This window comes from Hydractinia symbiolongicarpus, chromosome 7 (assembly GCF_029227915.1).
Source record: "Hydractinia symbiolongicarpus strain clone_291-10 chromosome 7, HSymV2.1, whole genome shotgun sequence".
Classification (NCBI taxonomy): Eukaryota; Metazoa; Cnidaria; class Hydrozoa; order Anthoathecata; family Hydractiniidae; genus Hydractinia; species Hydractinia symbiolongicarpus.
In genome coordinates, this window is record NC_079881.1 from 9,299,755 (window position 1) to 9,324,033 (window position 24,279).

The 24,279-nt window shown below is 34.7% G+C and overlaps 1 protein-coding gene across 3 annotated transcripts; it reads right to left on the reverse strand.

The window, feature by feature from the left end:
- Positions 1 to 863: 863 nt before the first annotated feature.
- Positions 864 to 10,381, reverse strand: LOC130648767 (anoctamin-4-like). Of its 3 annotated transcripts, none has more exons than XM_057454856.1 (8): positions 9,909 to 10,381; positions 8,145 to 8,186; positions 4,083 to 5,614; positions 3,842 to 3,981; positions 3,197 to 3,384; positions 2,512 to 2,717; positions 2,150 to 2,304; positions 864 to 1,710 (listed from the first exon to the last, which is right to left on the reverse strand). In XM_057454856.1, the coding sequence occupies exons 1-8, from the start codon at positions 10,242 to 10,244 to the stop codon at positions 1,553 to 1,555; spliced, it is 2,757 nt and encodes a 918-aa protein (XP_057310839.1). In that variant the 5' UTR covers positions 10,245 to 10,381; the 3' UTR covers positions 864 to 1,552. The 3 variants fall into 3 exon arrangements, with proteins under 3 accessions (XP_057310839.1, XP_057310842.1, XP_057310840.1); XM_057454859.1 differs by lacking the exon at positions 9,909 to 10,381 and adding an exon at positions 8,961 to 9,211; XM_057454857.1 differs by lacking the exon at positions 9,909 to 10,381 and adding an exon at positions 8,955 to 9,211.
- Positions 10,382 to 24,279: the final 13,898 nt, after the last annotated feature.

Genomic DNA, 24,279 nt, shown 5'->3' on the forward strand with positions numbered 1-24,279 from the left:
CAATTTTTAAAGTCTTACCCTTTCGCACTCACTTTAAGCTCCCACACTCTTTCCCGTAAAAATAAATTTCCTTCCTACGCCACTGGTTTATAATTTGGTCCTCTTTTGATTTTGTGCTTTTTTCTGTATCTTTCTAATTCGAATATTATCAGAGGGAGAGTATAGCTAATGGGCAGTCACTCTTTATTGATCAAAATGAAAAAACATAAATCGTGTAAAAGCTGGGTGACATAAAATACAGTGAGTAAAAAAGTTTGATCGGCCAAAATTTGGTCACTTTTCAAGAAAGAAGCTTAAAGAGCAAATTAAAACCATTGTTGTCTATGTACAGGTTGCTGCAGTGTTCTTTGATGGAATTTAAATTATAAAATCAGCCGTTCCCCTTTAACCTGGTCCCCAGGGTTTTTGCCGGCCATCAAGTAAGCGTTAGCGGCCCTAGGCAGGGACGAGGATGGTTCCCCTATGTCATTTTCGCTTAAATCATAACAACAGTGCATTATTTCTCGAATTGGACGATAATTTTAATTTCTTTTAACCTTGCTTAAAATTGACCACACCCTTGACCACACCCTGACACTGCTTTCATCTTTCCCCGTAAATTACCAATGTGCACGGAGTTAGTATAATAAAGCTGAGTGCCGAGGGACGAGAAAATGGTACAACCAGTCAGTGATATTTACAAAAATTGGTCAAAGATTAGATCTGCTTGTGTGGCACTCAGGCCTGGATCCCTGTGTGTGTGAAGCACAGAGTGATTTTTGGACACATCCAAACAATACAACGGAGGAGGGAGGGAGTGTTTAGACCGTTCAGTTCATGGGAACGATTTTGTCAAGCACTGGCTAAAAGAAGACAACGAAGTATTGTTGATATTCTCCCGTGAGTATTTTCTCTCATTTAAAATTTATTTCGTACAAAAATAGTCATTTATTTAATCTATCACTAAGCACATGCTGGAAATGATAAAAGTTGCCCAGCAACAGCCGCTTCAATTTACTTTTGTGGTTAACTATTCCATTTTCTTCATAAATGTTTTACAACGTGACGAAGAAGCTATCAATATTGAAAAGGCTGAAATGACAACTGACAAACACAACTAAACTAATCTCATATTTATAACACTACAAAAACATACCCAACGAAGGAGGGCTTATTGCCAAACAAAAATAGAAGAATACACTATGTCACTGAAAAATACACTATGTCACTGAAGAATAAAAAAAATACCGAGTCTTACTCTCGAAACAAGGCGTGCGAAAATGTTAATCATATTCTCGATTTGCGGTGTATATAAAAAAGATGGACAACCTTGAATATCAGAGACAAACGAATATATTTGCAGGTTTACAGACACTGGAGACGAAGTTGACATAAAAGTAGTGATAAATAAATAAAGCAAATAAGAAAGGTGTAGCAAAACATTAAAAATGTGTAAAAAAAGTTCAGAGACAAAAATTAATTTATATACATTCTTAATTCACGAAAACACGTACAAATTTTTTAAAAGAAATAACTCAAAAAACATTAAATCGTGCCGCTAAAAACGCTCATTCTAAACTCCAACCGAGTCAACCGGTCCATCGTCCGGTTCACGATGCGTGTGAGTTTTCTCCACATCTGGTCTTGGCTTTCGCTTTCCAGATTTCTCTTTGTGGTTTTTCTCTGCTTCTGATGCGATGAAATTTTCACGCTTCACTTTCAATTCCAAGGCTGCAAGAAAAAGTTACGGTGGACGTTTAAAAATATGATTACAAGACAGAGCTAGCCCTGCAAGCGAAAAAGCTAAACGAGGTTCATACACATACCAGACATGCTAGCACAGCACACAGCTTTATTTGCGACTGACAACAATACAGAATCAACATGGCGCATATCGTAAAAGTTTTCACAAACTTCATACCCAGTGTTTTACTGAAGGAAGTGGGCTATTCAATTTCCCAGGTTGATACTTGAACGTTTATTAGAATCTCCACAAGTTTTTCACTCAGCCGTTTATTCAAAGAGATTTTTCAAGCAGGCGTTTATTAAATTTCCTAGGCTTTTGTTCAGGCGTTTATTCTACGCACTGCTTATTTAGTCTGGGCGTTACATGACAACTAAAATATGCAGTTAAAATTACGTAAACACGATGCGAATAAAAAAATCTCACTTTTCGGCACATCTGGAATGAGGTACGCCACAACAAACGTGACAGCCAACACGAAAGCCTGGAATGCTATGATAAAAGACAATCGCGCAGCAAGAATGATCCAGTAGTCCTTGCTTCTCCTGTACGGAGAAGTATCTTCGTGAAACCCGGGGTATCTAAACAAAGTGAAGATATGGTTAAAGTTTAGCCTGTACATATCCGGAACCATACTATGGGTAGTCTGCTTGACTGAATATTGTTTTCAACCGGAAGATTAAGAGGAACTGGCTGCTTTATAACGCAGTTACGTGCCGGTGAAGCCTCATCCAGTATCCAACATTGTTGCGCATGCTTTTCCCCATAGATGTTATAATTAAAATTACCTGCAATAGTCTTGTATTGGATAGCCATTTAAAGTAGCATTATCAGGGCGAGATGCGTTTTTAAAATCAGATACTTTGAAGTAAGACAAGGTGAAGTTAGTAAAGCCATGCAAATCGTTTGTTTCTGAGAAGTAGTATTTGTAAGCCAGCCGAGGTATCAATTCGGATGTGAATGCAAGTACGAAAGCATTCACGATGGTGGAGAACTAAAAAAGAAAGAAGGAGAGTGTACCAAAGACAAAAAGAGGGAAGAGTGTAAAAATCTATTTTTAGAGAGAAAACGTTGCGCGGGAAGAAATTTTCGCGGTAATTTAACCTCATTTTCATTTTCCGTAAGAGTTTCTTCCGTAAAACACACAAAATCAGCGAAACGAAAATTTGTTTTAAGTAAAATTCATAAATTTATGACGTAACAGCTAAAAGGAAAAAGGTTTTGGGGGACATATTTTTTTATTTTAAAGTTAACGTGAAAGTCAAAATATCTATTGCTTCAAAATGATAAGTTGGTGAATTTACATTAAATTAAAGATATTGCTGCATAGCTAGGAAAAATGTACCAGAATAAGAAATTTAGCGAAATTTTGAGTTCCTAATAAAAAATATAAAACACCTATGCGATTTCAATTTTTTGTAGAATTTTTAATTAAATAACGTTATACCATTCACGATTAAAAACAAGTCTTACTGTGGTCAGCGTTGCTAGGATACCGTACCAGGCACCGATATCTTCAGCACGTTCGGCAGCAGGCCTTCTAAAGTTGTGAATGAAGTTCACACCATCCAAACGAATTTCGACCAAATTGTTAGCCAGGGCGAAAAAGGGAGCGAGCGGAAACGCAGCCACAAACATCGTAACAAAACCGTATTGAAGAACTAAAAAAAAAAATTATCAATGTTTCTTGACTTGAGGATGAGATAAAAGTCCTTTCAACTACTAACTCGCAAAATATTGATAAATTAAAAAACAAAATAACTGATAGATTAATAGGAATCATGCTACAAAAAAATTTTGAAGGTACAGAACTGACTGCAAAACTCCTTTGATGCTGACAAACATTCAGGCGGAACTTAAAAAGAATGTTTTCAATAAACAAAGACGTGTAGTTGTACAACAAAGTACGATCTAGTAAGAGTATACATTTTACAAGGAAATTTAAGAAATCATTCACTATACTAATTTTGTATAAAATTACCAGGCTTCATGCACATCGCAGCCTGACCACTTTACTAGACTTGCTCCAATTCCATAAGTTTTTACATTATAAATAAATTAGCATTCAACTGTTTACTTCCAGCATTAAAAGTTAATATTTACACGTAATTTGTTTACCTATTTCAAGATACTGCCAGAACAGCGAGAATTTCGTTTGCATTTCACATTCGAAATCTGTCACCCACTGTGGTTCATCAGCAGCAGAGTAAGCTTGTGTCTTGCGGTTCTTCCAGTCTCGGAATTTGTTTTTTAAGTAACTGAAAAGGAAAGCAAATTAGCAATGCAGTTAAGATATAATATAATCTATCTCCATTTGAACGTTTTAAAACAGAAAATGCGTCACTGTTTAGAAACTTACGGGATGACAATTTCCATGATATTGCCGATGATTTGTTGGCCAACCATAATGATTATTAGTTGCACGGTTAACTCAAGAAAGCAACCTTGCACGGAGCAACCATCGAAACGGAAATTTTTATTGGTGAATCGTTTGTACTGCCCTGGAGTACCAGTGAAATATTCACCTTTAAAAAACGCCACATAGAAGATGGACGAATAGGTGTTAACGAATTGAAACCAAAACATTTTAACTGTAAAGCTGTCCTCGTAATCCGTCTTCGTTCGAGGATTTTCCCAGTCTGTAATTTTTACAGCAATTCTTTGGTAGATAAATTTGAGAAGATTGATAGCGACTAAATTAATACAAGCAGCACATGCAGAGTTGACAATTTTTGATCGCTGACGAATTAACTGATTTCTTTGACCAATCAAGAAGGCGTAAAATGCAGCGCGGAAAACTATTACGCCAGTAATGGCAGCCAAAACAAGAATGATGAAGAAAACAACAACACCAAACGCGCCAAATAGTCGAGTCATTCTTTGACCAGTAGGCATGTATGGTTCCATCTTAAGTGTGACTGGGTTCTCCTTCAATCTGGTGACAGATGCCAAATATTCCGGGCGTGGTCTTTCTTCTTCTTCTTCAAAATCCATCGTGTGCCAATCGTAAGCCAATGTGACTTGTTTTCTTTTCCAAAACTCGAGAAAGATGGTGGCCCAAAGCGACATAAACACTGCAAAAAATAATGTAGCTTCATTGTCGAAAAAATGGGTGATTTTACTATACATACATCCTTGAGTTTGCAGTAGATAATACGAACACAGTTTGTCACATAACGGGCACATATAAAACAAGTGTGTGCCGTTTTTGTCTGACGGGTTGCAAATTTCTTTCACCGGTACATAATCCCAAGCTGAAGTTACGCCGTAGAGGAAACAGAGGAAGCCAACAATCGCAGCAGGGACTAAAAACATGGTGTAAAAACCAAGCCATGCAAAATAGAGGGCAATCTTTTCCCCAAAATAATCCTTGATAGCTGGTATCGGTTGGTACTTAAAAAATCTTTTCATTGTAGCCCAATCAGCTTGTAGACGCTGTCTGTCGTTAACTGGCGGTAGGCTGGAATCCTCACGCACCTGTCCATCGTGAAGGGGGTAAGCGTCTATAAAGACGCCTTTGTGTTGCAAGTTGAATACACCCAAGTCTAACTCTTTTGGACCAAATTTGGTTTTCTCTAGGATGTAAAAAACTAATCTTCCACGCTCAGCTACTGAAAAAAACTGATCTGGTTTGTCACCGTTAATGTATTCTTGTAATCTATCTTTATCGAAATGCGTGACAAAGTACTTCTGTTCTGGCTTTGTTGCTGGGTCGCGAATTTCAAAAGGATCGAACTTTTTAAAAAAGTCGTACACGCCACCCAATTTCTCATACCATTCTTTGATATAGATGTCATTTTCGGCGATCGGCATTTTCATCTTCATATCTTCAGCGGTGTCACAGAGCACTTCAAATGGGGCGTGGACTTTAATAAAACGAACATCACTTTCCTAAAAAAACTCATTTTTATCAAAAACAGATCTGAATATATCTTATTAGAGTTAAAGAGTATAGTTTATCTCCTTCATTAGATATTGCTGACATCAACACATCCTTAGCAACCAGTAGCCTTATATAGATGCCTGAGGTACGGATGCCAGGAAAAAATCTGAGGAACGGAATAAGTAAAATGGACAAGCCCGTGGATTGATTTACAGGCTAATGACTAGTTTCTTTAATAATAGCCGTATTTTGTCTGTGTGTCCGCGAGAGCCGCGTCCCGTAACGGAATCACGAAATTTTTATAACGCGCACAAATACCAAATGCGATATATTTTTGTCCACTTTGTTACGACAGGTGAATTTAATGGACGGGCGAACCCGACGATTTCTCAACGGGCTAATGACTAGTCTCTATAATAATAGCATTTGCGTGTTCAAAATGGTAGCTGAATTACTAATTCATGGTAAGGATATAAGAAATAGTAATACCAGGGATATGTACCGATATGGATACTTCCACAGTTACTAACTAATCTCTTAACACCTGTTGTCCATCTATCAGATCAGGTCGATTTCCTGTTGAAAATGCTTAACTTTTTATGCCGAAATAGCAAATCGTACATATTTTTTAATGATTTTTGTGGACTTTTCACAGGTTAACAAATGAGCTTAATATGTTAGCTGTCAGTTGCAACAGGCTAATGACAGTTAACTCTAACAATCAAATAGGTCTCAAATTAAAATAAATAAGATCTCAAAATATTAAAAAAAATTAGATTTACATGTGGCATAATTCATAATTTTATTTGCAAATTTTGATATTTTTTATCATCAGTAATTTTAGAAATGTTATTGTGTATATATATATACATTTAAACTTATTGAAAGTAGAAGTAGTGATTTAAGTTTTTAGTGGTTAGCCACTTATTTCTAGACCTTGCCTATTGTTCCCAGGCTAAATTCTATTTGAGCTAAAGTAATCTGTGGAATATCTACCCAAAAGACAACAACCTTAGGTGATGATCGCACCCATGTTCATCTGGACACAAAATGCTAGGATAGTGATTGTTTACTTGTGTCATGTCATATCATTTAGACCTTCGGTTCTAATCCTCTAACCCTTCTTGAGTAGACTTAAAAAATCTCTAGATCGGTAAATGTGAATATTTTGAGAACAATAAAAGTTATAACTTTCTTCTAAGTGCCAAAGCTTAAAGGAACCCGAGGTATAAAATGATGTCGGGCTTATATTATAGAACTTAAAAAGTTAGTTAACAAGTCTTTTTAAATTTTTTGAAAAGTTCTTTTCGTTATCAAGTTATTCACATTTAAACAGATGACAGAAAATATCAAAATTTGCTTTTACTTAAATATGACATCATAATGTATGCAGCATAATTAAATCTGAAATTCTTTAAATGTGAATATCTTGAAAAAAAAGAGCTTTCTGAAAAATTTAAAAAGACTTGTTAATCAACTTTTTAAGCTCAATAATTTTAAGCCCAACATGATTTTATACTTCTGGATCCTTTTAATTTAACATGATTTTCACTTTGAGAATCATTTAAAACATCCTTTATAAAAGAAATAAAACCATAAAAGGAACTATTTAAACTTAGGGATGTGTAAAGGAGATGATTACTACAATTTTTTTTAAATAATTCTAATTATCCTCTACAAAAAATTGTAATGTGAAAGCAGTCGTTTTTAAATGTAAGAAACTTTACAAATCCTGTTTCCGAAGATTAAACTTAAGGTAAGTACAAACATGATATATAAATAGTTTCATTAAACTTGTTGCCCCTGATGTTTTAAGAAAGACATCAATTAATAACAATTTGCTTGGTAGGCAAGTTATTAATTATATTTTCCTCTTTTATTGTTTACAGGAATTGATAAGGATACTATATATTAAGTTAGGTGAGGTGAGGTGAGAAAGAGCTGCTCAATAAAAAATTTTATATATGGCCTATGATTCATATGCTGTATTTTCACATGTAAAGTTCTTTAGTTTCAGAATTTTTTTTCTTAAAGATTTCTTTTTTGTTATGTATTTTAAGTCATTCTTAACACATATAGCAGCAAAAGCTTTACTTAAATCAATATAAATAAATAATAATGGTTCATAAATGTATAAAGAAACAAGTTTGTATGAATAAAAAAAATTTCAACATTTAGCATGATTATAATATAAACGTTTTGTTTTTTAAATCAAATGTCTTATTTTGTGGGCCTTAGTAAAAAATTGAATATATTGTTCTATTGTTTTTGCCTCATTGTTTTTTCGAATTATGAGGTTTTAATAATAATTCATGCTATGTTTGCACATATATTTTGATCAATTCATATTTTCTAAAAGTTTTATACAGGGGGTTTTGAGTTTCAATAAAAAACTAATTGTAAAGAAATGAGAAAATTTTTATATGCACTGCAAAAAAAAAATCCATGGTAAAAATGTGGACCAATTGACACCCTAATTCAAATCCATTTGGGAACAGGTAATAGAAGCTCAGAATGAAGCAATAGTACTAGAAATACCTGCTTTTTACTTTCGTCAAACGTCCCATAGGCTTCTTTTCCCTAAACAAAAACAATTGCAATAATGATACTGTCAATTTGGATAGTTAGACAGAGCAGAATATTTTTGAGTTTGAAATTAAAATCCTGGGTCTATATACCAGGTAAACTTGTACAACAAACAAATGCTCAAAGTCAAAAATATTGTGGGTCATTGGCTCTCAATTTCAGAAAGAGTTAAAGCAACAAGAGGGCTCACTCATGATGTGTTTGGGTTGTTGGAAAAGGGGAAGTTTTATTCTGTAATTCCCTATTCTTAAATCTCTATTTGTGGGGAAGAGATTGATTTCATATATGTTCTGCTAAAAGAGTCAAATTGGTCTACTTAAAAATAAAAGCAATTTCAACTATGCCAATAATCCCCAGAAATAAACTCTTCCATGCCAAAAACAAAAACAAAAGTATGGTAAATGCTGCATATATAATTCTTAAATATTTTTATATTATATATGGTTAAAACCATCAGTGCTAATTTTACTGTCCAACCTAATGTCTAAAAAATATTTTTGTCGAGCTTTTAGAAATTTTAAGAAATTTAGAAAAACTTTAACATGCTATTCTATATACTAAACAAGTGCTGGGATAAAATTTACACAATTCTGTTTTTTAAACATTTTATGTAAATATTGTGGAATTGTATAATATATAATCTTGAATTGAAATGAAAATTTACTTGCCCTTATGCAAACAAAAAAGTTACAATAACAAAAAAACTAAAAGGCAATATAGAAAATTCCTGCACCCATAAAAAATCAATTTCAAGGAACATACTCTTACAAAAACATCAATTTCAATCTGAAGTCTCCATCTATGCAAATTTTTAATATATGCATCTCTATATGATCTTAACCAGCCCTCACTATCTTTATCTTCATCATATGCAAGAATGGCATCGATTCTACGCACACCATCATTGAAGAAGTTGCCACCTTCCTTTTCTTTAGCAAGATTTTTACATTCTTTAGTTCGTAACAGGAATGCATTCATACTATGATGCTAAAAACTTTTGTGGCCAGACCTACAAACATGACTAACTTAATTTTACCATTTAGGAAAAGTAAATCATTCAAAAGATCATTTTATTTATGAATTATTGAAAACTTTATTCAAATCAGATCATACTATTGGAAAAATTGTAGATTCGTGCAACATTTATGATTTCCTTTGGATTTGATCTTTGCTATTCATACAAGATCAATAGCTGGATATTGGAGTACATAAATGTATAGCCCTATTAAAACTGTGAAGAAAAAATAATGTGCTCTCTTTATTATAACTACTAATTGTGTTATTAAGGTGAACGTCACAAGTATTGGTATTGGAGTCACCCAACCAACCCTATTTTTAGATAGCAATTTTGAATAAATGTATGGGTTGCCTCCTTTACATGCCATCTGGTGCAACCAAAAAGTATTTGTTAGGGTTATTATTAAGTATTTAAGTATTTGTGAATGAACCGTTACAAACCCTTACTGGCTCTCTAGAGTGCATTCACTGAAAAAATAGTGAGCTAAAAACAATGGCCTTTGTCTAAGGCCCTTTTTACTTTTAAAGCTCTTGTCTTGTTTAGCTATACCAAACATAGAGAAAATAGCTAACATGCTACTGAATTTTAAAAAGGGTAGAAAGCTAGCTAGCTAAATTGCCTTTTTATGCAAGAAAGGTGACATCAATCAGAAAAGCAAGTGATTCCTGGATATAATATGAATATTAACATGAATAAACCTGGTCTCCACTGCTGATTTCTGCATGTTCTATTTCCAATCCTTTGGACTGCAAATTTTTTATATATGTTTGGCGATATTCCTCTTTCTTTGCAGCTTCTTTTTCATCATCTCCAGCAACAATTTCGTAGGCAAGCATATGATCAATCTGCCGAATACCATCCTCAAAGTATAAACTTTTGATCGAGTTGCTCTTCTTCTTTTCCGCCATCTCCATGCTCGTCAAAAGTCCCGAACGATCATCTGCCATTGTAGGATTTTGGACTACAGGCTCCTTATTTTCTTCTTTGTTTAATGTCCGCCCTACCTCCTGAGTCGCTAGGTTGTCGTCAGCCATTAAAAGCCAAGAATAGCGATAAAATAACAATATATATCTGCTCAGGGTTGCATAAATTACTTTTTGCAGCAGTGAATAATAAACCCAACAAGGCGTGATGGACTTTACGATCTTCCATTGTTCTTTAACTCTTTGTTTACAATACAGCCATTTTGTTAATTTTAAATAAAGTAGTTTAAAAGAAATCAAAACAAATGCACGTGACCTATCGTGTAATTTACCGAACAAAGTGTAATTCTAAAAAAAGGTTAGAGGAGTATCCCGGGGACGGGATACTCCTCTAACCTTTTTTTAGGACCCGTTTATGAAATCCGTAAGAGTTTATTTTATTGGAACCAGATCGACAATTAGCCAATCATCAAATAAAAGTTCAACCTTGTTCACGAACCTACATTGTTTTTAACGGCGCTACAGTTTGTCACGAGTCTTGACCGTGCAGTAAAATGAACTAATGGCCTCGCATAAAAAAATATGAATAATATAGCATAAATTATTCAAATTATGCATTTATGTCTGGAATATTGCTATCCTAATCAATATTGATTTATATATTTTATCTCTATTATGAATGAAATTTTTGTTGATTCAGTGAGCCAGAAACTTGTTAGTTTCATTATTTTAAAGTAGAATATAGCAGAAAACAACTCAACAACGAAACTCCAGTGCCGTAAAATAGGTGTCACACAGTGCTAAAAAACAACAGGGTATTCTCTCATTTGTTGTTACTATCACTTCTACTATCTTGGGATATGTATGGCCACGTGTTCCGTACGTGTTCCTTGTCATCCAAAAACACAGTGGATTTTTGCATCGCTTTGAAAAAACAGCAACCCCGATCCCAGGACCTGTTGTCTCTTGCTGTTTATACGATATATTCGTCAGACATATCTAATAAGCACAGGTCAGTGGAAGACAAAAACGACGTTGGTAAATTAGGTTAAGAAATATTGTGTTAATTGTGATATTATCAAATGACAACGCCATTATAGATGAACTACAAAAATAGCAAACTCGAACCCGCGCAAGTAGCGTTTTTATAAATAAGTATCGTATAATAATATATAATAGAGAACGAAAGCAAGTCGGAAGGTATCAGATATTAATAAAACAATCTCTTTCCCAGGGCTACTTTTTCGCTTTTTCATATGTGACTAGCACTGCACCACAAGTAATATCGAAAATTAAAAAGAAGCTATGGGACGAGATTGCATGAAAAATAGGCCCGATATTTTAGGTCGTTTTACTGGCGTACTAACCTGATTCAAAGAGGTGTCGTTCGCCTCTTCTAGTAACAAACCCTCCTTTTTTAAATTTTCTAAAAAAAATTCTCTTGCTTCAGCTCGTTCCTGTTCTTCTTTACTATCCTGGTTTGATGGCTGATAAGCTAACATGTAGTCTATGCATCGTTCGTTGTCGTCAAAGAAGAAACGAAAAGTCTTCCTTCTTTCTTTCAGTTCCATACTGCTAGATAACAATCCAGCTTTTTCAGTAGCAGGCATGATAAGTTTTGTCTTACCGTCGCTCCCAAATGTCGTCCAAAAAAGAGCGCTCCGAAACCTCTCACTGTCAGACAGTGTGAATGTTTGTGGAGTGTTGTGTTGTGTGGAAGTTTACTTTCACACTATAACATTGTGACGCCACGCACAGGTCATGACCCATCATCTTTGCACAAATAATGTGTTATTATTAATATTACAATTTTCAGAAAAAGGAAATTAAAAAAGGGTATTAAAACTGTAATTCTAAGTAGAAATTACATCTAAGAAAAAAAAAGGAAATTTGTTTAGCTTTAATTAGAATAGATCCCCTTGCCGACAGGGGTTTTTAATTAGAGTCAGCAAAAATGAGCCTTGTTTAAATGTAGGGGAAATCATCTTAGCTTAAATATTTTCGATACATAAAAAACATCAAACAAGTTTTATAAGATTGTTGCAAGTGTATTAATCAGAAGCTATCATTTCAGAAAATTAACCTGTAACCCATTTATTTGTAAAAGGTTAAAAAAGTTCAAAGAAAGAGTCGTTTGTTCATTAATATATACAGTATAAGGGTCTCTTGATTTCCGTTTGTTGTTCTCCATAAATCAAATGTTAAGTGGTACGTGTTTTAAATCATTCCACTGTGGTAATGTTTGCTAAAATTTTAACTCTCGTTCCCAAACCTGTTTCAAAATTATGCTACGATTACCAAGCGTCTGCCGTCCAGTGAGCATATCATAGAAATAAAAGAGATCTAGGGACAAGATTTGTTTTCACTTCGATTGAATGAATTAGAATGTTTCACTCACTGAACATGCGTTGTTTAACTTTACACTAGTACCTAGGACTCTCTCCCTTAATTTTATATTTTTATTTCCTTATTTATTTTTTTATGTAAGCGCTTAAGCTGTAAGTTTCGCCTTAACGGAAAAAAACGATGTTTAAACAAACACCTTTTAATAACATGCTAACCAACCTCAATTACAATGTATTTTGTCTCTTATTTTTTAAAAAGAGAAAAAACTCTGGTGTCTAGGTTGCGTGTTAGCTTTAGTTTTAAACCAAGACCTATCGACTGAGTTGTTGATTTAAGTTGTGCAGCTCTAAACAAATGTACTCACCTCGATCCCACAGCTCTGTAAAAATTCTATTCGAGGTTGACTCTGTCCTAATAAACGTGAAAGTGAGCGACAGGGATACTTATTTGAAATCATAGGTTCGTGGTTTATATTTTTTGTACTGTAATTACTTGAATATTCCCCCACATTTGTCCATGTGCCTACTTATATATAGTGTGTAACGTAGTTCTACTTTTGTCAGAAATTATTGAGGTTGGGTGTTTTTTGTAAATTGTTTTAACGGGGTCAAATCTTTCTATCAGGAATTTATTAACAAGCGGGGCTGAGAATATTGTTAGCAACTTTCTAACCTGCTTTCTTATTCTTTATTAGACCATGGCTTAGGACTGCACATGTATTTATAGTAACTGAAACAAGGGAGATTTTCTTCTAATAAGCAAGTTAGATTTTTTCTACCTCGTTCTTTTTTTCTGATGCATCGTCTTCGGCTGCTTCCAACTGCAGTCCTTTTTGTTTCAAGTTTTTATAAAATGCTTTTCTCTTTTTTCTTGCTTCGATATCTTTTTCAGTGTTTTTAAACTTTCTATGTACTAGTATGTAATCAACCTTCCGCTCTCCATCGTTGAAATACCAAGACTTTCTTTTTGATTGTTTGTCACCCTCAGTTTCATCCTTTCCGTATATCGTCATGACAACGCAGTGAGGCGATTTTCTAAAATAGAAATACCGAAAAAGCTTATCGAAACATATACATGCCTTGCAAATGTTTTTTGTGAAGAAATTGATTATCATCAGAAAGCAAGCTAAAAATGAGTATTCATTTGCCTCTTTATTCTGGGCAGAGAGGTGCCCGTACATTTAAGGGGCAGAAGGCGTTGATAAAGTTTTCTAGGTTTTTGCTCTGGCAGTCATGTGTGTCGTTGTTTTTTGTGGCATTAATTTGTGGTACTAGCTACAAGTTTTACGAAGGGACCCTGTTTCTCAATAAAAAGTCGAAACTAACCGAAAAAGTGAGGGATCATCTGAGCAATCCCCAACGGACCCTTCTTTCTCGAATGGTCTACATGAGACATGTCACTTGCACCATTGCTGGGATATACTTAATTTATCTCTCAAATCGCCCCGCATATTCAGGAGACTGAAATTTAGGTAAATTAAGCAAAACTTACTTAAAAAAAAATCTGCAATAATAACCTATATAGAATAGAGCTTTGATTTTCCAAATATGATGCCTTGACACAATCTCGTTTCTGGGGCATTTTTCCTTTTTACTGAATTTTTAACGGCTCAGGGGCCATAGGACCCTGAGAACGAGGTTGGCTTTGATAAACTTACTACTAAAAAATCTAAGCTTATAAAAAGGAGGTTGATGTCAGGACCCCCTACGTGAAGAACAAGCCTTTTTTATTTTCATCTAACGTTTTTTATATTTAGCAGGCTGTATATTTAGATCCACTGACAAATATTTCTAGAATGGATTTAAGGCAACCTCGTTCCCAGGGCAATTTTTCGCTTTTTTGATATCCGAGACGGCGTGAAGAAATGATTTCTTCTCGCCGTCCGAGATTGTCAGAAAGAGAAAAATGGCCCTAGGGTCGAGGTTGGATTTAAGGATCATTTGTACAGAATGGAATTTAGTATATTGTCGCCGGACTTCTAAGGAAACAAGTGGAGCGCTGCTTAAAACTTGAGGGTTGTGTGTAAGGAGCTCCTGTTTTACTTTAGTGGTTTTAAATCGCTATCGTTAGTTTTCAAAATTCTGGCTAAGGACAAAAGTTTATGCATAAAACGAACTTCCTAAACGAAGATGGGTAATTTTTTTATTTTAAACTCATTGTCATAAAGAAGTTAAAAAAATTATTTTTTGTGTGTTTACGCAACCTCGTCCCCATGGGTTCGTGACTTTTTGACATCAGGCCGCCGGCAAGAAACATTTTAGCCGTCAAGTAAGCGCTAGCGGCTTTTCCATCAGGCAACAAACCCTAGGGACGGGGATAGTGTTAACGCTAAAGTCAATGGACTATATTGTTCGGTTAAGTTTTTGAGGACGCTTACGTTTGCAGCAATAGGGCTGTTGTGCAAATAATTTTCAAAGTGTAGAGTGAAATAAAACATAGGTTTCTTAAGACCAGATTTTTTTTTTTAAAGAAAATCAGCCAATAAACGAATCAAAGATTTAAAAAGTTTGTAACATAAAAGTTTTTCAAAATTACGAGGCCAAAATTCGCGAAATTTGCGAATTTTTAAAGAATTATTGTTCCGATAGAAAAACACTGAGAAGATGTTGATGATTATCCTGAGGACCCTGGAATTATTTTTTTCCTGCAGGCCACAATGTTTTTTCCCGTCAATGATCCGTCTAATAATCTAACAAAAAATACAATTTCGATTCTTACCTACGGTTTATTTATATACTTCCAAATTTATCTTTTTTGCATAAGTTTTATGTAAAGTTTTATGTTTTTGATAACATAAATCTTCGCGAAAAAGGCAAACGAAGTTAAATATATCTGGTTCTAATCGAGTGAAAGCATTTATTATATTTATATATTACTAGTCGTTAGCCCGTGGAAAATCCACGGGTTCGCCCGTCTTTTTTATACCGCATTGCGTGCTTCTCGCTATTGCGCAGCTAAGCTACCATTTTGCGTGACAGACAGACGAACGGACGGAAGGACGGACAAACGTATACGGGCATTATAATATAGATATATATATTCAGCATTTTTTTTTAAATTATTAACCATCAATATGTTTTGATTTGGTTTATATGCAACTTCGCTCTCAGTTTTTTATTTTCATTTATGTGGACAAGGAAGTATACTGTTAGGAATAAATTTTTTTAAAGCACATGTTTGTGTATTCGCTCAAAAAGAAAACTCGTCCCCAGGGCATCTTATATCTTTTAGAGACCGGGACAGCGTTGTTCGTAACGCCGTCTTAATGTTAAAAAGATACAAGATGACCTGGGGAAGAGGTTGCTAAAAAAGTCAAAATAATTATGCTTAGTCGACACCCTAATCTCGTCGTATCCCAGTGTTTTTTTCTTTATGACAATTTCGATTGTGGAAAAATAGCCCTGGGAACGAGACTGAACACAGCAGTTTTATTTTTTGTTGTGTTCGTCAACTTTTTTTTAAGGTGTTAAAAAAATCGTTTCATTCTTTTTTTAATATTGTCCTGGTTTAAAAAAGGACAAAGAGCCCGGGGATTCAGGTTGGTGTTATCGTTCGTAAATATTAAAGTTGTTGAAAGTGAGCCATGAAAGCATAAACTTCAGCAGGTAACAGATTTACTTTTTCATATTAGACATTTAATTTGTTTATCGATTTCTTTATGTACAAAATCTTAATCCAAGAAGGAACTAACAAAATGTCTGATCGTTGTGTATCCAACAACATCCTTTTTCCCCCAATAGTTTTTAGTTTTGTACAAATTGTTTTTTTATGAAAACTTGACAATATTGAATTAAAGTAATGAATCAGCCATGATTATGCACAACGGGTGCTTACTTAAAATTTATTTGAATCACGAACGGAGATACTTATTTTAAAATATATATTATGCAAGAGGTTTGCGTTTCTACGAGAGATGCGCCAATAAATGGCGCTGAATACAAATCGCAAATGTATAAAACCGATAATTTTTACCGCAAAGATTTGCCATGGCCCATCCCCTTCTTGTCCCCAGAGCTCTTCGAGATGAAAAATCTCAAAGAGCTCTGGGGTTGAGAATGGCCCATCCGTATAATTTTATTTTTCTAGTTTTATTTAGGTGGCCAAAACGTTACGTGTTTCACCAGGAAAATGATGTGCTTGTGCAAATATATATAAACACAAACTCACAATAATTTAGATACACGTATTTTATTTGAAGGAGGTTTGAGGTTTTGGTGAAATTGCATACTCTTTTTTGTCGACTACATTCTCAATATCCTAAGTCTCAAATGTTCTTATGTTTAGTAACCAACAAAGTTTTCATCGCATTACAATCGCACTACAATCGCACAACAATTGCACTACAATCGCACCACAATCGCACAACAATTGCACAACAATCCCACCATAATCGCACTACAATCTACTAACGACGTATTGAGATCACATGTGGTGAATAATTGAAAAAGGACATTTAAAAGGGGCATAGTTTCGATAAAGAGAAAAATTATATTCGCATAGAATTAAGCTTCATCAAGCACATATAAACCAGTGAAAATCTGTTATTAGCGTGGAACTTCGAAGAATTAAAAGAACCATTCAATGTTTAGTTTTCTGAAATAGCTGCAATTTGGACTGATGGGTTAAATAATATATAGAAATGCGTTTTCATTTGAAAAAACATCGATCTACTTTTCAGGACCGGTATAAGCTGTTGGACTCACAATGTGTAGGCATAATGCCTCCAAAATAGTTGAAAATATCTCTGGTCCTTAAAATTTGTTATTGCTGCAAACGTATCCATCGCATTGGCACATAAATGAATAATGTAGCGTAAGAAGCAAAAGGTTATTTAACAAATTGTGCATGTGCATCCAACAGATAAGAAAATATACTTTAAGGTGGATTAATGCAAATTTTACTCCTTTTTTCTCAAAATTGACGTTTTGCATTTGATTTTTTTGTGTTGTACATTGAAATGTGCTAAAATGGCAATAAAAACTCTTGCATTTCGAATTTGTTGTCCAGGTGTGGACTATTAATATATAGCCACTGCACCTGATTGTGTTCTAAAGCGCGAACTTCTGAAATAGGCTTGCTATAAAAAATATTGTGAAAAAGGAATTTATATATATATATGTGTGTGTATATATATATAAAGATGGATATTCAATTATTCAATTCTAACACTCCAAAGTTAACATCAATAAGAGGCTAGTATAACAAAACGAGGCTATTTAGGTAACAGAGTGGGATTGTAAACTTAAGTTTTACTTACTCTTGTGCCACTGTCTTATAGCTTCTTTCATCTTTCATAATTTTTTAAAATCACACAAAACAACTCTCTGTATCAATGAACAATCCGAAAGCAGAGAGTTCCATTTCCCAAAGAAAAAATGTATTTTGCAGACTATAAAAAGCGTAGTAATAGTTGCCATGGAAATGCAGTGCGTAGTGTCCAATGCAATTATTGTCTCTGCCACCCGAGATAGAATTTTCCCATCAAAAGAGAATAGGAATGCTAATTATAAACAGCGAGAATGTTTTGTTGTGAGATTTCAATAAGATTTTAATTTTGAGTTTAAAAAATTAATCCTGAAAAATTATATTTTTTGATTAAGTAAATTTTCCTACAATTTTTTTTTTGGATTTCCTCATTTTTAAAAAGATGAGAAATGCAATTAACGTTGGTTTCGATGGAAGTGCGATCATATGATATACGTTCTTGCAACAGGAGACACAAGTCCATCAAAATACCAAGAGATAGCGAAGTGAGTGAAGTAAAGAAGACAGGGGAAAGTGTCCAAGACGTTCCTTGTTCTAAGACTCATACGGCGAAACATAACAAAAGTTTGTTTTTTATTGGCGCACAAACCTAACTGGGCAATCAAACACGTAAATTTAAGATTCCTACGTAGATGGTCAATACGCAACAAGTAAGGGACAGTCGCAACCTCGTCCCCAGCGTCTTCAAACTCGTCCCCAGGGTCTGGTGGCCCCTGAGCCGTTATTACGGAGTAGCCAACCTTTTCGCCGCTATTAACTTCATCAACAAGGAAAAATACCCTGGAAACGAGGTTGGAGCAGTCGAGCCTATAAAACAAAGAGACTTAAGCAACCATGATCTTCAGCCAAACCGTTTGTGTTGCTTATGAAACAAAAGTCGTGTAATGTATGTGTAAACTTAGCTTTAGCATATAGCACTGAAAAACTCCGAATATAACCCCATCTTTAAGTTAACAACCACCTTAGTTTACTGTAAGGCCATGATTAGCTTCATTGCTAATGTTTTCCATGTATTCATTGGATCATTTCTTTAACGCAGATTGAAAAACAAACCTGACGCGCACGACGTTAACAACATTAACGACATTGACGGCTATAAAATGCTACAAAATCCCAGAACAACATATCTACAATCTTAGACAAAAATATTGCCACAAAAGCAGTAGTTTCCTCATTATTCAAATATGGGCAGGACTGTCAAACAGTCAATGCTCTGCAGTTGGCAGGCTACAAAGTCGCAACTTTTGCACACACGTAGGCCAGGCAGACAGCGTTGAATTTTCTAGTCACATTTTCTTGCACGCCCGCACACCGAAATAATCCACGTCGAGGGCCACGAAGGTCCCAAAATTCATAAAAATTGCCATGCTGACGTCAGCAACAATTAGCACATTTTAGGAATCTGAACATTGCGAAGTGAACTTTGACAACTTCATAATGTGTGAATCTAATATAGAAATAACCTACGCAATTAATTGTGGTGATAAACTTCAAAATTATTTGTCCTGTTTCAACATATTTTAACCAGGATTGTAGATATCACATTCAGATATCTTCAAGCGTCATTTTGTATTCGCTGTAGACGGGATACCCTAGTGAAACGGTGGAAATAAAGTTGGGAAGGTTTCAAATATTGAGCCTTTTTTCCATAAATCTCTATATTTTTTCTTCGACAATAATTCAGCATTGAACTTCAGTCCAGCTACCAGTTACACCACGTACTAACGCAATTAGGCACCTTTAGAAAAGCAGATTTAATTCTCCTTTATACAGCCTCCACCCGTGTCCCTATATTTCTCACACGATCCTTCCGAAAGGCTAATATTTTGACAAACTATCCGAATCATGATCTTTTTCACTTTTCTCAAGTAACGCAAACTCATCGTCAAATTTGTTAATCTGGTACACTGATGCATACCGAAGTAGTCGAATCACCACGGGATGTGCCTAAATGCGAATGGTCACTTGAGGGAGGTATTGAAACTAAATGCAGATATACGTTATGTGGATTGAAGAAGAATAAAATAGAATTTAGAAAGATGTAGTGTGAATATAGATTATATTTAAAGAAACGACTTCTTCTTAATTGATTTTCCAACGGAATTATTTGTTTTCCAGAAATGAGACCATAAGCCGACATTCGAAAGGTTAGGGGGGGGGGTTAACGGGGTAAGATAAAATAGGTAATTCGTGGGCTTATTATTGATAGGGTCTTTTACAGAGAGGAGGGGGGGGAGGCGGGTGGGTGCCGGGGTTTTACAGTACTTTATGGCGTTTGGTATTTTAGCTTTCCTTTGACAACTGTGTGCGTTGTTAGGGTCTAAGGATTAAACACCGACCATATCAGACGTAAGTCCACTGATCCGCAAAACTGGCTAGTACGGAAATTAAAATAACTTAGAAATTGTTCGTTTTAAGGTCCTACTAAAAACGCAGCGGATTGCCTCCTTAAAGACACATCTGCCACATTAAGTATACTAGAAAAATTTCCTCGTGTTAAAATAAAAATACAATAAAGTGTTAACAGCAAGACAAACTTTTTAACCTTTGCCAATGTTAGGAGCTAATTAAATGATGGTGTCGATAAAGGCGTTGATCGGGCGAAAAAAAATAAAAATTAGAGATTATAAATAGAAAAGTTAAAAAATGTACGAAATAAAAATAAAAATTCAACAAGTGGTTTTTTTTTTCATGTGTCCGCTTTACTCAGACATTTACACGATGTCATTCAGTGCGAAAAAAAAGTGTCCGTTTCATCAAGTGTCCGCCTTTATTACTGTCCGTCTTATAGAGATTTTCTTGTGAGGGTTTGACCTGAAACCAGTCTGTTCCAAGGAATAGTGTCCGTTATATAGAGGTGTCCGCTTTAGACCATGTCCACTTTAGAGAGATTCCACTGTATAAAAAATATTGTGGTAGTAACCAGATGTACCTAAGAAAATCAAATTATTTGAGCACTTTGCAAACTCAGTCGAGCCGGACGAAATATGGAATACACGCATGCGCATTCGATGAATACGATTCGATTCGATTAAATCGATTTACAAAGTTTAATTAAAGATGGTGGAGAGCGAAACAACAATAAAGACAACAGCATATGCTTCGGATAACCGTTTTACATGGTCCGAAAAATTATTCCTCCCATTGATGCCCTGTGACTATAAAGGTATAGTGTATAACGTGAGGTTGTTTTCCACCACGATTTACAAAACAAGTGACAAATAAAAAGATTTAAAGACATTCGTTATTTTCTTTTTCTTTTTCTATATTACATGCAACTAAACTTATAAGTTTTTTCTTACAACTAAACGGTCCGTTTAAACTTACCGTGTATTTTAGCCTTAAGGTCGGATTTTCCGAAACGTATAATATAGGGGACATGTTTTCGTTATTTTCTTTTTCTTTACTTTTTAGTGATTTATAATGAAAAATAAAATAGCCTTGTTTACAAACTTAATTCTAAAAAAGGATCTTCATCATCTTCAACGTCCATGTGATTGTTCGCATTTCCCATACATTTTTTATAAAATGCGCCACTTCGGACTTATGGATTTAACCGGATCTGTTAGATCCGTTGTTGTGATTCGCAGTCTTCAAACGATTCTGAAACCATATTCTTGAATTCAATCCACCATATCTTGATGGCTGGGTGCAAAATTCAACTTTTGGGATAGGATCAATCAAGGTTTACTTAATAAAATGGCAGCTGTAACAGAAGTAAATAAGTACAACAACGAAAAACGAAAATCGATAAAAGAAAAGATTGTTACGATTTGAAGGTAAGTATGAGAGTGATAAGAAAAAATAAAAAAAAAAAATAATACTTACCTTAACGAGATAAATTTTCGCGTGGACATATTTTCGGGGAGGGAAAATTTTTGGATTTCGCGTGGACAGATTTTCGCGGATGTTCATATTGAGAAAAAAAATTTCAGGTTTTTGAAAATACCAATCTTCCATAATAATCGTTACAATTACAACAAATTGCCAAAAACAAAAAACTTTTCACCCCTCACCGTAATTAACCTTTGATGCTTCAAAAATATGAAGAACTTGTTAAAACACTGTATACTGAGCCCAAGACGAGATCATTGACGGTTGTTATCCTTCAAACACAAATCATGTAGTCATAAGGGATGACCCGGTTGTTCCAAGAAAGAAAAAAAGGAACACAAAAGGCGAGGTCAAAATGGATACTTTTTTTAGTGAAGAATAGAAGAAAAAACGGTGTATTTTTACTTGTTTATACTTCGTAACGAATTCTTAATCCCTAAATCATTTGAATTTTACAGAAAAAAAATAAACATTTTGCGGAAACATATTTTCGCGGTTTGGCGAACTGCAAACATTTTACGGAGACATATTTTCGCGGAAATAACCAAAATTTAACTCCGCGAAAATTTATCTCGTTAAGGTAAATAAATGTTATTTTTTCCCCTCTTTTTTAGTGCGGCTAAGGTCAAATGTTCCTCTTAATTTTAGTGCGAAATTAAATATTTGCAACAAGACAATTTATTCCCTATTATTAGTGCGACCCTCCGGAAATAGTTATTTTTTCGGTCGCTCTAAATTAAAGGAATGACAGTGTAAGCCCACCCCTTTAACACCTGGGAAAACAAATCAGTTTTCCTAGGTGTTAAAGGGGTGGCCAATTTATTCACACACTTAATTTTTTTTAATTGTCTTTTTCTAGATCATATAGGTTCTAAATACACGAGATTAGAAATTCACCACCAGGGATTCGTGTTCTTTCTGATGCAACGCGATGCTTGCCGTTAATAGCGCAAGTCACATTTAAAGGCCGGCGCAAACGACGTAAGTCCCCTTAAAACTATTTCACGCAAAAGTTTTGCGTGAGGGAAAAAGAGAAAGTTAAACCTTGAGTGATATAGCAAATATGGTCTCGTACTTGGAGATAATAGAACATACGATATTACAAGGGCTGAAAAAATTTTTAACTACTGAATCTGGCAAGAGAACATGTATTGTGCAGCTGACTATTTCTGCGGATGGAAGAGCTAGAATCGGCCCACTGGTCATCTTTAAAGGGAAAATTTTGGGAGTAAGCGTAGAAGAAAAGAAACAACGGGACGAAAGAGTTGTTGTTTTGTTTTAACTGAATGCATGGTGTGATGGAAGAAATCATAAAGAAGTGGATAAATGAGCAGTGTGGTAATGCAAGGAGGTTATGTTTTACTTAATCCACTTAATAATAAGTTCAATAGTTAAAATCCTTTTTGTTGGTATCCATAAGGCACAATAGACAAACGCCTTGGAGATATGCTATAAAAGTATAAAACCACGCTTATCAACGTACAAGGTGGAACCACACGTCGTGTACAACCCTGTTTATAAATAAACCATTTAAGGATCGTTTCGAGAGTCATTTAAAAAGCATATAATTTAAAGATTTTTGCACGGAGAGTAAGTTTTACTGCTTCGGATTGCCGCGTGCTAGCAACAAAATGGGTTGCAAATGCTTCAGCTGCGATCATAGCAATTGAGGAAATGATTTGGCGATCTTTTCAGAAAAAAACAGAAAACGTCCGTAGTCAGCAAATTGGTGAATTGAATTTTTTCTTAAAAATAATCAAACTAACTCTGAAATTAACTTGATAAGGAAGTTCTTGAAATATTGAGATTCTTTTCTGCAAAAATTTGTCAATTCATCAATTTGGTAAACACAAAAACAAATTAAAACTTACTTTTTTACACACACAGATGTACCTTCAGTTTGGTTATCCATCGTTGTAAAGAACTTTTTTACATACAAGAATTTTTAACATCTCACAAAGTATCACACACCTAGTTTACAGCTTAAAGTTGGAAAAACGTTCTGTTTTTATTAATTTACAACCGATCCTACCATTGTTGACACATACTCGCATCATGCAATTTTAAAGGTTACAATCAATGAATTGATTACTGCTTGAGTCAAAAAGATCGCTGGATGGATTGAAATATCGTGTGACGTTTTTAAAAGCGCCGACGTTTTATGACATGTATAGGACGGTTAAATGACGGCTCGTGAAATATTAAAGAAAGAATTTTGTAAGAATATATACAAATATACATATACAAAATATATATAAATAAGGAAGTAATAAATAAGTAAACAAGCAAGTAACGAAAAGTTTAATGGCATTGAAATTTAATCGTCACGGTTAAGCCTTTCTTTCCTTCCAATGTAACTAAGTTACATTTCTAGCTAGAGATGCGTATAGCATTGCTCTAACTTGTTTGCTAGATAAGCCAATTCACGGTCGGCAGATGGCTCTAGATGAGCTGACAACACCAAATTTAATTGTCTAGAATGGAGACTCAAACCTGGAACCGTATAATAGAGGTCGAAAAAGTTACCATATCCATGCACCATATCCAATTGCTTCTCACATAGTCCTACTGCAGGTATTATTCTAAAGCATCCACTAACACAGAAATCCTTGTATCGATTGTTTTGCCCTAGATATTCATATAGAAAATGTTGAAAACTGGAATAATTAAGGAGGGCATTTTAATCCGACATACATGCGTT

Excerpts from the sequence above, each read along its gene's own strand:
- LOC130648767 (XM_057454856.1), bottom strand. The coding sequence starts at position 10,244 with ATGGCTGACGACAACCTAGCGACTCAGGAGGTAGGGCGGACATTAAAC. Across the intron at positions 2,305-2,511 it reads CCAATACAAGACTATTGCAG|ATACCCCGGGTTTCACGAAG; the intron begins GTAATTTTAATT and ends CACTTTGTTTAG. Across the intron at positions 1,711-2,149 it reads CATTCCAGATGTGCCGAAAA|CCTTGGAATTGAAAGTGAAG; the intron begins GTGAGATTTTTT and ends TTTTTCTTGCAG.